General features: G+C 36.9%; 1 protein-coding gene across 7 annotated transcripts in view; it reads left to right on the forward strand.

Moving 5' to 3' along the window:
• Positions 1 to 4,299: 4,299 nt before the first annotated feature.
• Positions 4,300 to 16,683, forward strand: part of LOC131612103 (nucleobase-ascorbate transporter 6-like) — a 34,489-nt gene continuing 22,105 nt past the window's right edge. Inside the window, exons 1-5 of one of the 7 annotated variants that reach the window (XM_058883920.1) lie at positions 4,300 to 4,605; positions 4,806 to 4,869; positions 5,296 to 5,456; positions 5,541 to 5,703; positions 6,201 to 6,352. In XM_058883920.1, coding sequence (XP_058739903.1) covers positions 5,346 to 5,456; positions 5,541 to 5,703; positions 6,201 to 6,352 — 426 coding nt within the window. In that variant the 5' untranslated portion in view covers positions 4,300 to 4,605; positions 4,806 to 4,869; positions 5,296 to 5,345. Of the gene's footprint in view, positions 4,606 to 4,805; positions 4,997 to 5,295; positions 5,457 to 5,540; positions 5,704 to 6,200; positions 6,353 to 16,683 lie in introns of all 7 variants that reach the window. The other 6 variants (XM_058883921.1, XM_058883923.1, XM_058883916.1 and 3 more) reach the window with 6 other exon arrangements.

A 16,683-nucleotide genomic window follows, 5' to 3' on the forward strand; every position in this document is an offset into this window, starting at 1 on the left:
TTAGCTAATTTGCAAACAGAACATGAAAGAGAGGCATTAGAAACAACATTTTTTCCCAATAAACCAGTTTTAAATAAATGAGATAAAACAGCAGAGTTAGGATGACCCAATTTTCTATGCCAATCCTCATAAGAATTCAAGACATTATTACAAACAAGAGATAAATGACTAGAAATAAACTGAAGTGGAAACAGTCTTCCCACTTTAGGCCCCTTCGCAACCACCTTCCCCGACACCTGTTCCTGCACAAGGCAACCATCACGAGAAAAATTTACATTACAATTATTATCAACCAATTGACCAACAGATAATAAATTGGAAGCAAGTCCAGGTGCTACAAACACATCTCGAAAATCAGAGTTGAGGTCACCAACATTCGTGATAGAGAGAGCATTACCATCCGCAGTTTGAATTTTCTAATTACCATGGTAAGAATGTAAATTGTGCAAGTATTTAGAAGAGGCTGTCATGTGATTGGATACACCAGAATCAAGAAACCACGGGCAGGAAACATTCGAAGACTTACCCTGAATTCCTAAGGTTGAGAGAGCGGAAAGTACCATCTGTTGGATTATTTCAGGTTGGAGAGCACCACCATTAGATGGATTGGTGATGGAAGGACCAACTGCAGAGCTTGTACTAGCAGGAAATGCTTGCACCGAACGTTGTGCTGATCGTGGAGGACGGGTGGGACAATCAGAGATAATATGGCCCCGCTGCTTGCAATAATTACAAAACTTCTTACTGCAACTCTGAGAAAAATGTCCAAATTGTTTGCAAGAGAAACATTGGACATGTCGAATATCACGACCTTTACCTCTACTCTGAGGAGCATATGCAAACATAGCAGACTCAGAAATGACAACATCGTGAGACATGGATCCTTAAGTAGCAAGACGTTGTTCCTCTCTGAGAAGTTCACCAACACATGTATCTAAAGAAGGAACAGGATTCCTATTCAGCAAAGCACCTCTGACAACCTCAAATTCTTCACGAAGCTTCATGAGAAATTGATCTCGCCTACTAGTATTGTAGACCTCTTGGACATCCGCGAGAGAACTCTTGGGAACATCAACATGTAAAATCGCAGAGTGTTCTGTCCACAAATTCAAAAAACCAGAATAATATTCTTGAATAGACAGATTGTCTTGTTTGTAATTGGCAATGTCTAGCTCCAACTGAAAACGTTTGGCCGCGTTGTCTAGGTTATAGATACGCGTCAAGTAGTTCCACATTTCTTGGGCAGTGGAAAAAGATCGCAAATTATTAATCATGTGACGATCAATAGTACCGAGAATCCAAGTGATAATCTGAGCATCTTCTATTTCCCATGCATCTAAGTCAGTTGTCTCTAACGGTGCTAAAGAGACATCGTCCAAGTGACTCCATAATCCTTTCCCTTTGACATACATCCGAAACTGAAATTCCCAAACAAGATAATTCTTTCCGGTAAAATGAACACAAATATGATCTATCTCTTCTTCGGAAGCCATAATATCAGAGATGACTTAAGAACAATTTTGTTAACGTAACAATTTTGTTAACATGAAACAAGAAACACCAACGGAACACTGAAGAAAATACTTGCCGACACCAAATCAACACCCCAATTCAGGATACTCGCCGACACCAAGTCAAAACCCTAATTCAGAATACTTGCCGACACCGAGTCAAAACCCTAATTCAGAATACTTGCCGACACCGCTACGATAACACGATCAAAGCAAACACGATTTGTAAGCACCCGAGATTAGAATCGCAATCTTGGAAGAGATTACCGAGAACCGAGATGATTTCAATTACTGAGAAACGAGATCTACCGAGACGATTTCAAGAGCGACCCAGTGGGGTGACGCTGAATAAAGTCAAGATTAACCTAAAACTCACAGGTTTGATCGAAAACCTACTGATACCATGTCAATAATTCTTGGCTTCATACTTTTCTCATTATTATTTCTCGTATATATAAAGGTTACAGGGCTATATCGGTAATTACACTAAATAATTACATTTAAACTAATTCCTATTCACAAATACATGAATCACAACAAGCATATTGCATTTTGTGAATTATGCAAGGGCGATCATCCAACTAGATTTTTCCCTCCAACTTATGAAAAATAGAAAAATAAAATGAAAACTAAAAGGAGGTGGAAATAATAAATGTGGAGAATCACCTTCAACAAGAGAAGTAAGAGAAAAAAAATAAAAATTTCACCAGTTCAGAACTTACCTTATCTCCGTAATCCGATAAAGAAAGATAAGGAAAGTCAATATGCCAGGTTTCTATGCATTTTCAAGAAGTTACACATAAACATCATATTTTCAGAAGCCATATAGAAAATGATTGATTACACCAAATTCATGAAAGAGATCTTGACCAAGAAAAGAAGATATACTGATGAGGATACAATTCAGTTAGAAACTAGTTGCAGTGCAATTATTCAAAGAACGTTACCTCAAAAGGAAAATGATTCAGGTAAAAATACATTACCTGTCACCATAAGCAATATCAATGTAGGCAAATATCTAGTTGACTTGGGCGCTAGCACCAATCAAATACCCCTAGAAGTTGTTAGAAAAATTCGTGATCTCGAATTGAAAAAGACAAAAATGACATTACAGCTACTAGACAAACCTGTAAATGAATCTTCGGTATTGCAGTAGATGTATTGGTAAGAGTGGCAAAATTATTTTTTTCAGTAGATTTCATAGTAATGGATGTTGAAGAAGATCATAAAGTCTGTCTCATCATAGGTAGACTTTGTATGAAGACATCTTGAATACTGATCAATGTCAACAATGGACAAATGATGGCTAGACTCCAGAGTTCAAGATGAAGATGTAAATTTCAATATTTTTGAAGCCATGAAATGCCCTAATGAGATAGGAATTTGTTTTCTAATATATGCCATAGAGCTATACGAGAAGTTAAGAAACAATTGCATAACCCTAATCATTTCGAACAAGTACTTACAAAGTATTTGATACAAAAGATGAGCAGGAGATTCAAGAAAGATTGAATGAATTATATGCCGCAAAGGAGATCTCCCCAAAAGAATCTCAAGTGAAAAAATCGAGAAAAATCCATACCAAACAACCTCAAACTGAAATTGAAAACATTGCAACCATATTTAAAATATGTCTTTTTAGAAGAGAGAGGCAATAAACTGGGAGTCATAATAAACTCTCTTTCACTAAAACTAAAAAGAAAGATGCTTCAGATACTGAGGAAAAACAAAAAAGTTGTAGATTGAGAATTAGCTGATTTGAAATGAATTAGCATGTCATACTGCATGCGTAAGAAATGGTCAAATATTGATGGAGAAAAATTTCAAACTTATAACCGAACACCAACGACATATGAACTCCAACGAGAATTGTCACTAGATGGAAAATGTGCATAGACTATAGAAGATTTTTCTAGGCCACAAGAAAAGACCATTTCCACTATCCTTTTTGGACTAGATGCATGAAAGACTAGAAGGCCAAGTATTCTATTGCTTCTTGGATGAGTATTTCATATATAACCAAATCACGACAAACCCAAAGGATCTGGAGAAAACTTCTTTTACCAGCCCCTTCGGTGTCTTTGCATATAGAAGATTGTCCTTTGGTTTGTGCAATGCCCCCATAAACTTTCTAAATATGTATGCAGACAATCTTCTCACACTTAATTGAAAAAAGTATAGATTTCTTCATGGGTGACTTATCTGTGTTTGAAATGTCATTTAACATATGCCTAGACAATTTGGATACGGTACTAAAAAAATGTATCAAGAGCAACCTAGTTCTAAATTTGGGAAAATGTCACTTTATGGTGAGCAAAAGTATTGGGCTTGGACATAAAATTTCTTCTAGAGTCATTGAAGTGGATAAAGCAAAAATATAAATGATCGATAAGCTAATGCCACCAACAAATGTCAAAGGAATTAGAAGCTTCCTCGGTCACTTTAGATTCCACGCACTGCGCCAAAAGAGGCTTTAGACAGCGCATTTTAGACAGCGCTTTTTTACAAAAGCGCTGCTATAAGTAAAAGAAAAAATAAAACACGGACACTGTATACGAAAATGAGTAAAAGCGCTGCTAAAAAGCCGACCTTAGACAGCGCTTCTGAAAAACGCTGCTAAAGGGGTTGCTTTAGAAAGCGCTTTACAAAAGCGCTGGTAAAGGACTACATTAGACAGCGCTTTTCAAAAAGCGCTATCTAAGGTCAAATAAATTTCAAAAAAAATATCTTAAAAGCGCTGCTAAGGCCCATATTAGCCAGCGCTTCTCCAAAACCTCTGTCTAAAGTCATATATAATTAGAATTAAAAAATAGAATCCCTTTTCACATAACTCGTTTTCCATATCTCGTTTCTATTTTCACCGACGCGAAACCCTTTTCACTTCCTCCTTCCGCCGTTCCTCCAACCTCCCCCCTTTCCGGAAGACACAACTAACACCGTACGAACGGCCGCTGACAGCCTTTCATAAACCCTAACCAAAACAACAGTTGGCTCTCGAAGCTCGTTGATCTCGCTCAGAGGTTCATCACTTACAGCGCTCACAAACTCTCCTTCTCTGTTTTTCGTAAACGCCTTCCTCCACCACCTCCTTTAGGTTCTAATTTATCTGCCAGATCATTGTGTGTTTTGGTTTTATAAAAATTATAATTAGGTTTTAGGTTTTATATAGCTGTTTCTTTTGGAGATGAATGACATTATCTAATTTATCTCTAATTTATGTGGTAAATCATTTCGTTTATGTTTTTATTCCCTTTTCATTGTTTCATCTTGATTTGATTTTCAATATATTATCAGCTATGCAGACAAAGGATCAACCTGTTGTCCATAAATTTCAGCTCATCGAAGATCCTTTCTCTCCGTTAGTCCTCTAATCTACTCTTACTATCATTATATTAGGGTTTATCATCGCAGTTTTGGAGCAGTATTCGCTTCCATTCCCCCTTCCATTGTTGCTGCACTATATTGCTTGTTCTTTGCTTATGTTGGTATGTCTTATTTAAGATATTAAGCTTGCGTGTGTTGATTTATTTGAGCATATATCTATTGATCTTAACTTTTGTGATAATGTTTGGATCAGCTTATGAAAATAACTTATGACATGTTCATTAGCTCTCTAGAGTAGCTTATGAGAAGGACTTAGTTTGATTTAATTTCTCTTCTGATAGAAATAATTTAATACGCATATGATAAGCACTTATGCTATACGTGGTTAGTTAAGTTTAACATTCAGGCTTTTCAGTTACTTTGATGCTTATAATAACCATAATTTAACTTTCATTTGTAGGTTCGGGAGGTCTAAGTTTCCTTCAATTCTGCAACCTCAATAGTTTTAGAATGAAGTTTGTATTAGGCTTCTCTATCTTTCTGGGCTTATCTATCCCACAGTACTTCAATGAGTACACAACAATTAATGGGTTCGGTCCATTTCACACTGGAGCAAGATGGGTATGGCTCTATTTTTTCGATTCTTGTCATGCACTTTTTTTATGTACCTTGGTTACACTAACATTTTGATGCACCTGTGTGCAGTTCCATGATATGGTAAATGTGCCATTCCAATCAAAAGCATTTGTAGCTGGAGTTGTGGCATATTTCCTTGATAACACACTACATAAGAAGGAATCTGCTATTAGGAAAGATAGAGGAAAGCATTGGTGGGACAAGTACAGGTCCTTTAAAACCGACACAAGAAGTGAGGAGTTTTATTCACTTCCTTCCAATCTAAACAAATACTTCCCATACTGCCATCGATGCTTTTTTTTCATCATTAATTTTCTTTATTTCAAGATTCTGCAAGAAATACTTGGTTGAGTAAACATATCACAACACGAAATAAGGACTCATAAAAAATAGAAGAGAAATAGATGAAGAAGTCATATAAATAAAAGGCATAGAGGAGAGATTCTGCATGAATGCTGCCCCTTAAATGTTTCATAGTGCTTATTTCGTCACAAATACCTTTTTTTTGAATCGGACCCGGAATTACTTGCATGCCAAAATCTGCCTGGTGCTTGTAATGTTGTAAGGTAGATATTTTGCTACTAACATGAATATATGTTGTCTTTTGCAGGTCTAACCTTTTTTTTGAATCGGACCCGGAATTACTTGCATGCCAAAATCTGCCTGGTGCTTGTAATGTTGTAAGGTAGATATTTTGCTACTAACATGAATATATGTTGTCTTTTGCAGGTCTAACCAATTCGATCATACAAATTTTTCCTTTTTCCGATGATAAATGTGATCTATACGACTACAATCAAATTTTAGTTGGACAAAATAAATTCGAGAAATTATACAGGCAATCATGGGAAGCCGGCGATCAATCCAACTTTACAGATCCGGTAATATATTATAAATTCAAATTATGATTATGATGATGATGATGCTACTTTGCTTCTATTGTTTTTTGTTTTGAGGTAAAAAAACAACTATATGACTTACTTGAAGCTACTGTTAAACCTTTATTCTTATCATATTTCAATCTTTCAAACATTAGTTCCTGTTATATTTAATTCTCAATAATTCAATTGATTTTCCAGGAATTGTGAAGATATTGCAATTGTGAAAATAGATATTGCAATTTAATCTTTCTTTGTTCATGGTTTTTGAGACATCTATTGTTCTATTTTTTGGTGTAGTTTCACATTTGTGTGTGTGTGTTTATAAAGATTCAATTTTGTCTCAAGCTAAGACCTAAGTTAAATATAGGTTTTGATTTCAGTTATATGGGTAAAATACCTCTTTTATATTTTAGGATTCTTTGTTCGGGATGAATCAAAATTTGATATTGCATATGAATCAATCATTCTACAGTTGTTGTATACTTTATAGAGTGGGGATATGAAGTAGAGTACATATGAGCATATGTTTGTACTCTTTGTTCTTATTCACGTGTGTTTGGTCTGGGTATTTTAGATAATGTTTTATCTAGTTAAATTAAATAGTTTGTAACTAAACTATTTTGTCTTGCATTGAATGTTCATCGAGAGCATTAAGGAGTGACAGAATTTGTCAAGGACGAGCATTGTTTGGAATTTTAATACCCAATGGGAGGTTTCTAGAGGCTAGAATTTCACTATGCCAATGAGGGAACATTGCAGAACATGTAGCTTGGGCTGAGTGTAACATAGAGAGAACTGTTGGTGTCTTATATGAAAAATTGAGTTTTCATTGAGTTTTAAATGCTTTTAAAAGCTTACATGAGAAAGTGGTCAAAGCAATATAAAATATTTACTTTTAGTATATAGTTTTAAAAAAACTTGTTACTTAACTTAGTTTGTGAGTCTTAATTCATAGTAGCCATCATTTGTAGAGAGCACGTGTGTAATGATGGTTAAGCATGATTCCCACTTGCGGTGAAAATAGGGATCTAGATTTGGTGTGGTGTCGTTTTTTTACCTCCCCGTTTCACTTGGGAGGACGGCACGCTAGACCCTTCACGCGAAATTTGGAAGGAGAATGCGCCCGTGGTGGGAGGAATTTTGTTTCAGTTCTTCCTACGATATCACACGAACTTTCTTATTTGTCCTATGAGTAGGAAAGGGAAAAAAAGATCTCAACTAAACCCTAGGAGTTTGCTAAGTGTGGGGATTTCACCTAGACTAGAAATTCTGGAGTCCGGGGGGTCGGTTATACATAGGGAAGTGTTTAAACACCCTACATATCTGTAGTACTCTACAGGAACCTTCTCTGTGTCATTGTGATTGTGTTTATTGCTAATGATTGGGAAAGTTTCTCCTTTGTGTTAGGAGAAGGAATTTAATTGATTTGAAAAGACAGACAGACAGACAGACTGACTATTTTTGGTATTTTATTAGCTCGCTGAGATTCCTTGTGAACCTCATGCCTACATATCCCTAGTGGAAGTCAGAGCTTAATGTAGTTCGGGGAACTAACTAGGGAAATTAAATATTTTTTTGGTGCCTTGCTTGAAGCTCAAGGTTGAAGCTTGAATTAAATCTCTGTTTACAGTAAAGAGACATGAAATCATCTTTACAGAGAGGTATTTGTACTATTCTACCACAAACATTTTAAAAGAGTGACAGAATAACTGAATTCATTTCATTCAAGAGGGGGACCTTACTTGTGTATATGCAAGTATACCAGTCAAATGCCTCTTAAATGAAAGAAAGATGCTCATCCAAATTTGGGAAAGTTACCACATGTCTGGGTTTTACTGCCAGCTCATGCCTTTCAAAATCCTAAATGGGAGACTTGATTAAAATTGAAATTGAAATGAAAATGTTTGTTTGTTTGAATGTGGTAGAGTAGTAAAAATATCTCTCTATAGAGATAAGCTATGTCTATCTACTGTATAAAAGATTTGACTTTAGCTGGCTTGTATGAGGCCCAAGCTTGAGGCTTTTTGATTGATTTATTAATTATTATTGACTTTGGGAGATGACTCCATTGAGGATTAATTACAGGGTATTTTTGTGTTCTGTACAAAGCCCAGAATTGAGGCTGACTCTATTTGGAGAGTGTTTATTTTGATGGATTTTTATTTGGTGTGCTGTACGAAGCCCAGAATTGAGGCTGACTCTGGCTAGGAAAAAAACATTATTTTCTGCCTTGTACAAAGCTCAAGGTTGTGGCTGACTCTTAAATAAACTGAGTGTGGATGACTCTATGGGGAAAAGATCCTAGGTGTTAGGAATCTTTGACACATAAAAATATGGTTTAATCTGCCTTGTACAAAGCCCAAGGTTGTGGCTATTGGATGACGAAGAACTCACTGGGGAGACTCTATTATCTGCCTTGTACAATGCCCAAGGTTGAGGCTGACTCTTGACAGGGGAGTTTTATTGTTTGGTGCCTTGTATGGAGCCCAAGGTTGAGGCTAACTGTTTTTGTTGGTTTTGACTCTACTGAGGAGATTTTATTTATTAAAAGACTGTTTTTCTTTGGAAGCTAACCCTTTCCAGGGATTTTGACTCAGCTGGTGAATTTGTCTGTTAAAAGACTGACTTTATCATGTTTTTGGAGGCTGACCCTTTCCAGGGGTTTTGACTCTTTTTTGGGGAAATTATCTCCTAAGAGAATGAATCTTTGGTTTTGAAAGACTGATGTTGGAGGCTAACCCTTTCCAGGGGTTTTGACTTTTTAAACAGATTTTTATTAATTGACTTTGGAGGCTAACCCTTTCCAGGGAATTTTATTAAAATGAAGGAATGATTTTGGAGGCTAACCCTTTCCAGGGATTTTTATTAAAATGAAGGAATGATTTTGGAGGCTAACCCTTTCCAGGGATTTTTATTAAAATGAAGGAATGATTTTGGAGGCTAACCCTTTCCAGGGATTTTTATTAAAATGATAGCAGAAAGATTATCTAGTGGAGACTTCTTGTTTAAAGCCCAAGATGAAGGCTGACACTTACTGAGGATAAGCAAATAAGGATCCTAGACTCTGCTAAGGAAGATTGATGAAGATAAGGGTGACAGAGACTGTCCATGTCTCTCATTCCAAAAATGTACTCAATGTGAAATTGAGACAAACTTAGCTTGTTTAAAGTCTGGTTTAAATTGGAAGAAACTCACCAGGGTATGTTAAAAGGTGACTAAAGACTTGTTCCTATGTTTATAAGAAACCTGATGGGTCCTTGTATACAAGCTCAAGAGGAACCTGGAAATGCTTTTAAGAAGCCTGTGGGTCCTTGTACAAAGCCCAAGAGGAGGCTAATCGAGGGTACTTGTTATAGCACAAGAGAAAGCTATGTAGTTTTGAACTTATTTTGGCTCTAAGCAAATGGGTAAGAGGTTTCACCGAGAATAATTCCTCTTTGGGTGGATGTGTCCTATTTTTGGATTCTAAGGTTTTTGCCAAGATGTTTCACCGGGAATAATTCATCTTGGGGGTTTGAACTACAGATCTCTAATTAGGAAAGAGCCTTCACCGGGAAGACATTCTCAATCCTAGGTCATATTCCTATAATATATATATATATAGTTTAACTGTCCTAGGGTTTATACTCAAACGCAGTTCTAAACAATATATAAACAGTTCTATATTTGACAGTAATTTAAACAAAGACTGTAAATTGAAAGCTTGTAAAGCCTAACCTGGATGGAGTGGAGGCCTTTGGAGAAGTATGTACAGAGCCTCAACAGTAATTGGTGGATAACAGTTGAATATATATATGATAAACAGTTAATGGTTTTTGAAAACAGAAGAAGTGAAGATGGACATAGGTCACATAGGTATCTGAAGAGTTTCACCGGGAATAATGCCCTTCAAATACCAGAAGAATGTTTTGAAAACAGAAAGAAGATTTTGAAAATACAGTTTTGAAAACAAGCTAAGAAGAGAAGGTGTTTGGGACTTACACTCTATTAGAGGCCCAGTACTTTACAGTACTGGTTACAAAAGCAGTTTGAAAATGATTTGAAATGGTATAAGGTTTTGTTGTTTGAAAACCTTAATCATCCGTTTAATCGGAGACTGGTAATAGCTTTGAAAATTGACAAAAGTCAACTTAATTAAGGTAAAGAATAAAGATCTATGCCTAATTAAGACCTAAACAAATAGGGTTTTATCATGAGCTTATTCACAAAATAAATAGGTTAAAATAAAATGACAATATATATTTAAAGTATTTAAGAAAACACTTAAAAACATACTATTTTAAACCTAATTAAAATACATGAAATAAATAATATTTTTATGATTTTTTTTGATTATTCACAAAATAGATATATTAAATGACAAGTGTGTGAAAAATGAAGTGAAAATAAATTAATTTGATAGGTTAAATAATTGGTTGAAGTTGTGAAGAAATCAAATGAAAAAAAGTGGTAAAAAATAGGGTTTTGTCACCAACCAGGTTTGAACCCACGCCCTTTATGTTACCAGCCCAAAACAACACCACTGAGCCAACGCGCGCTTAGTGACAAAAGAATGGTTCCATTGCAAATCATACATTACTCAAGTGCATAGAAGCAATAAAAGAGAAATAAAATCAAAAGGTCTAGGGCGAGGGGGATTCGAACCCCAGACCTTGGGCACGCGCAACACACAAACACTCTTTACCACTGGGCTATCACGTTTTAGTCGTTTATAAGACAACTATCACTCAAAATAAAATAAACTCTTTCCTGAATTTGAATTTTTGCGCGCCACCACCATTGTCATCTTCAACCTCTAGCTTTGAATTTTTGAAAATCTGAACTCTCTCAACTCTCAACCATTTGCAACGATGTAAAGACCAAACTTGCTCTAAATTCACTCACGATTCTAAATATGTAACTAACATAGATTTATATTAACTACATCTAACTAATTTACCAGAAATCGTGAAGAACCCTAAAATTTAAAAATCAAATTAAATGGCTATACTGAAAGATAAATGAATGATGATAGAGGGTTTTCAATCCTCTGATGATGCTGAACAAGATAGAATCGAGCTATATCATAAAGAGTGCTTAAATTAAAGAGGTGGAGTTCAGAAACTTACCTCTGAAAATGGAGGTCGTGAGGATGATAGAGAGCAACTGGGCTTGTATGAATGATCCCAAAAGCATCCTTGGGACTCAGTGATGCTAACTGAATGCTTGTTGTAACCTCAATCCTTCTGAATTGTTCTATGGACCTCCCTCGATTTGAGCTTCAAGTGAACATGGAGAGTGATGATTCTTGAGTTACAGATGAGCTGCAGCCATCTGAACAGCTTCACTACCTCCTATGGAACGTGCCTGGATGCTTGGCTCGATTGGAGACCTTCTGAATTGCACTATGGACCTCCAACTGCAACAGCTTCAAAGTGAGAGCAACAATGGTGTTCCTCCACTTACAGAAATGATCCAGGTGCTTGGATCACCTCAAATGACCTCCCTTGAGATGTTAGAATGCTTACTTTCCAAAGATAAGCTCTGGTTTGAAGAAAACGATTCTTCTTGCCAAAGAACTTTGAAAAACAATAAGCATGAGAAGAGAAAGAGAAAGCAAGGAATATGGTTGCTTTGGTGTGTTTTTCTACTGAAGTATGCCCTCCTATTTATAGGCAAATGAATGCAGATCAATTGGCTGTGGTGAGCTTGCTTAATGAAAGAAGTTTGGTTTCTTAGCCAAGAAGAAATTTTGAAAAGATCCTAAATGCAATGATGCATTTTCGGGCTAGCTTCCCCTATCCATTGATTCTATCTGATCTTGGGGAACATTTCAGATGCAAAGTGAGCTCTAATTGGTTGGTGAGAAGATTCCTTGGGTGATTCATCAATTTGCCATAAATTCACAAATGTAATCATTACATAATCACATGTTCTTGTTTTAGGAATCTTCTTCAATTATCATGGCATGGTGAAAATGAACGCATGGTATGTTTTCAGATGTGTTATGGGTCGTGTAGCATCCATATTTGAGGTCATGTGCACAAAATTTCAAAGTTCCAAAATGATGCATGACCTATAATTTCACTTCATGAGGCCAACTTTGAACAAACATAACTCTTAGCTCAAAATGAATTTGGAGAAGGTTGAACACAATTTGGAAAGCCCTAAACATCTACTTCAAATCATTAGTTTGGAGTTTCTTCAAAATCCTTTGGAAAATTTGTGAAAAATGAGGCCAAAGTTGGAAGAAAACTAGGTTAAAACACTTAGAAAAATTTCTAAGTGTTTATGACCTAAAACTCCAAAATTTCCAAAACTCTTAAATGATTGATCTTTTGAAAAAAGTTCCTTTGTAAGATGTTGTTTTATTTTGCAAGATCTACAACTTTCATGATGGAAGTTTTTTGAGTTGTGTAGGTGAAATTTTGAGTTCCCACAATGCCCTCAAAAACCCTAATTCCCGACTTTTTGCTCCTTGAAGATTCTTTTTGAATTTCTTTGGTCAAATGACTTTAATATCCATATATTGATGATATTGATCCTTGAAAGTCATGGTTTGACCAAAAATCTTAAAAGTCAAAGGTGATCCCATACAGTTGACTTTTTCCAAATAAGGTGAAATTTTGGACTTTTGTGTAGAATCAAGATCTTCTCCTCAAATGAATGATGTAAATGGATTATATTGAGGTAGTAGAGGTTCTTGAATCATGTCTTGAGTTTTGGATCCATGCCCTGATTAAAAGTCAACTATCCTGGTGAATTAGGTCAAAAACCCTAATTGTCGACCATATGAAAATAATGACTGTAGACCTTGAATTGAGGTGTGATGTCCAGTTGATCTTGTCATATGAGTTATTTAAAAATGATTGATATCTTTGAATGATCCCCTGGGGCTTTTTAGGGTTTCCCAAAGGTGATCCCTGATTTTAGTCCTTGATAGGCTAAAAAATCCCTAGTCTGGTGACCTGAGTAAACCTGTACTCAGATGACTGGGTGTCTAATCAATCATAGGTGAAATAATGAAGCTCTTGAGTCTTATGATTGTATTAGAGACTAATCCTTCTATTGATTGATCCTTTGCCTGAGTTTTTTTGTTTTTGAGCATCCTTGATTAAATGCCAGATGAAGAAGTGACTGCTCTGGGTACTTGCTTTGACCTGATGAAAATCCTAAAGATATGTCATCTCAGGGGGGTCAAAAATTAGGGTATGACAGATGCCCCTATTTAAGTTTCTTTTATCTGGAGGGAGAGAGATTGATATCTCGATCTCTCCTGCGTAAAAGAGACTTAAATATCGAGGAATGCCCAAATTTTGGGCGCTCCTGAGATGTTGTAATTGATAAAATCTTTGCATGACTTTGATCCCGTTGTCGCACTCGGCGGGGATGAGGAGACAAACTCCTGTAGAAATACTTGATGTGGACTCTGGCGAATGGATGGCAGTGTAGGATGCGTAATCCATCTTCTTTAACTAAGTGTTGATACTTAGAAAAAGGTAAACAACCTCCCCCTTGTTTCGGATGTCCATATCTCGAAACTGGTCTTAGTTGCGTTTGGACAATATCTCAGATAAAGAGAAAATTTCCAAAGGTCTGTTTCCTTATCAAACTTCTCATCAGCACTTGGAGATGAGATACCATTTGACGGTAAAAGAAACTTCAAGGGTTTGTTTCCTCATCAAACTTCTTACCAGCACTTGGAGGTAAGATACCATTTGACGGTCAATAAAGAAACTTCAAAGGGTTTGTTTCCTCATCAAACTTCTTACCAGCACTTGGAGGTAAGATACCATTTGACGGTAAATAAAGAAACTCCACCATCTTCCCTTTTGACTTGGCATCTTTGAAAGATTGTCATATGGGCCCGCGCTCTTTTGAGGGGCTAATGACTTTGTTTGAAGGCGGACGAACTGTTTTCGGGGTGAAAACCAACATTTATTGTCCTCCTGAATGTTTAACAGACAAACTGTCTTTCCTTGGGGAAAGACTACCATTTGTTGACTCCGCTGGGGATCATGAACTATCTTCTGGACGAAGACTACCATTCACTGATTCTGCTGGGGGATCACTTGTTGATCTGCTGGGAGATTCTGAATTATTTTTTTGACGAAAAAGTGGCATCTCTTGACTTTGCTGGGGAAATACCAAACTGTTTTTCAGGAGGAAAAACTGCCACTTGTCAATTATGTCGAGGAATCCATATTTCTTAGAGAAGAGAACCGCTTATCGACCCTGTAGGGAATTCCAAAAATGCGAAACAGACTATCTTATCTGAAGAAGATTGTCGAGCGTCGCTCTGCAGGAGATTCTCAGTTGGGGAATTCCAAAAGTGAACAAACTATCTCTTTGAGGGAGACTACCATCTGTTGACTTGCTTGGAGAGATCCTTGTGTATGAACTGTGGTCTCGAAGGAAAAAGTTTCTCCGGAACTTGCAGGGGAAACTTGAGTTCATGCCTCAATGAATCGGGCATTCACATGATCAAAGCCTGACTCGACTATGCAGTTATGATGTAATGTATGCATGAATATTACGACAATTATAAAATGTAAAGTGAATGTGAATAGAATTGTCGCAGATGTAAAATCCTATGATACGACTTGAATTCTTGTTGATCAGAAGATGTCCTCTTCTTGCAGTTCGAACTCTGCCGGGAATACCGGGTTATCAGTTGTCCGCTGTCCGAAGTGAGTAATATGAATTGAAGTAAAGATCCGTCATCGGGAGATGTTCGCAAAGCGACCTCATGGGGAAATCTTGATTCCCGGAATCTCAACCGTTCTCGGAGCAACTGTTTGCATTCTTCCTACTGTTTGTAAACCTCAGAAAGAAATTTCACCTTTATTTTTGCAAGTAAATTCATTTCATTTTATGAAAACAATTGTTTCAAGAAAATGACTGTTTAAACTTAAAATGCATTTCAAGAAACTGAATAAGACTAGATTGCAAAGAAAAGCACAAGGCTCAAATTATTATATACGGAATGGTAATCAGCCAAATGCTTGATTCCATGGAGTATTTACAAAGTTGGAAATTGGTAATTTTCGGGAAAAGGGCTACGATGAAACGTGACGACCGTTATCTTTCCCTTCCACTCCGAGTTGCGCTGTATTCGTGCTTTGTAGAAGATGACCTACTGCTGATGAATACTCCGCTATGGATTTTTGAATGATCAAGTTTGTCCTGAACACAGTTACTTGCCATATATCCCTAATTTTTGCGTAAACTACCCCTTTCGGGTTTTAAGTCTACCGGGATTGATTATTTTTTTTTTATGTCTCTAATTTTTGCCTGAATCGCCCTTTCGGGTTTTCGATTCACCGAGACGCTCTTTTTTGCTTAAGTCGCTCTTTGCGAGTTTTCAACTTAGCGAGCTGTTTTTTTTGTTTATTTAGGCGAAGTATTTCTTGATTGCGTCGACGTTCACAGGACGGGTGAATTCTTCTCCATCCATAGTCGTGAGTATTAAGGCTCCTCCTGAGAAAGCTCTCTTGACCACGTAGGGGCCGTCATAATTGGGAGTCCATTTCCCTCTTGAATCTGTGAGAAAAGATTGAATCTTTTTTAGTACAAGGTCGCCTTCTTTGATTGTGCGAGGTCGAACCTTTTTGTCGAAAGCCTTCTTCATTCTTTGTTGATATAGCTGTCCGTGGCATAAAGCTGTCATGCGCTTTTCTTCGATTAAGTTCAATTCATCGAATCTGCTTTGACACCACTCGGCTTCTGTTAATTTTGCCTCCATCAACACTCTCATTGATGGGATCTCAACCTCTATTGGTAGGACTGCCTCCATGCCATATACAAGGGAGAAAGGAGTTGCTCCGGTCGAAGTACGTACTGATGTACGGTAACCATGAAGAGCATACGGGAGCATTTCATGCCAATCTTTGTAAGTGATGACCATCTTCTGAATGATTTTCTTGATGTTTTTGTTAGCTGCTTCTACAGCTCCATTCATCTTTGGTCTGTAAGGAGATGAGTTGTGATGTTCAATCTTGAATTCTTCACAAAGCTCCTTCATCATTTTGTTATTCAAATTTGACCCATTGTCAGTGATTATCCTGCTAGGAATGCCGTAGCGACAGATGATGTGATTTTTGATAAACCTAACGACAACTTGTCTTGTAACGTTTGCATATGAAGCTGCTTCAACCCATTTGGTGAAATAGTCTATAGCTACCAAGATGAAGCGATGTCCGTTGGACGCTTTTGGCTCGATCATTCCAATCATGTCGATTCCCCACATGGAGAAAGGCCAAGGGGAAGAGAGTATGTTGAGAAGAGATGGTGGCACATGAATTCTATTGGCGTAGATTTGACATTTGTGACACCTCTTTGCGTACTGGTAG

The sequence above is a fragment of the Vicia villosa genome, linkage group LG6 (genome assembly GCF_029867415.1).
Source record: "Vicia villosa cultivar HV-30 ecotype Madison, WI linkage group LG6, Vvil1.0, whole genome shotgun sequence".
NCBI lineage: Eukaryota > Viridiplantae > Streptophyta > Magnoliopsida > Fabales > Fabaceae > Vicia > Vicia villosa.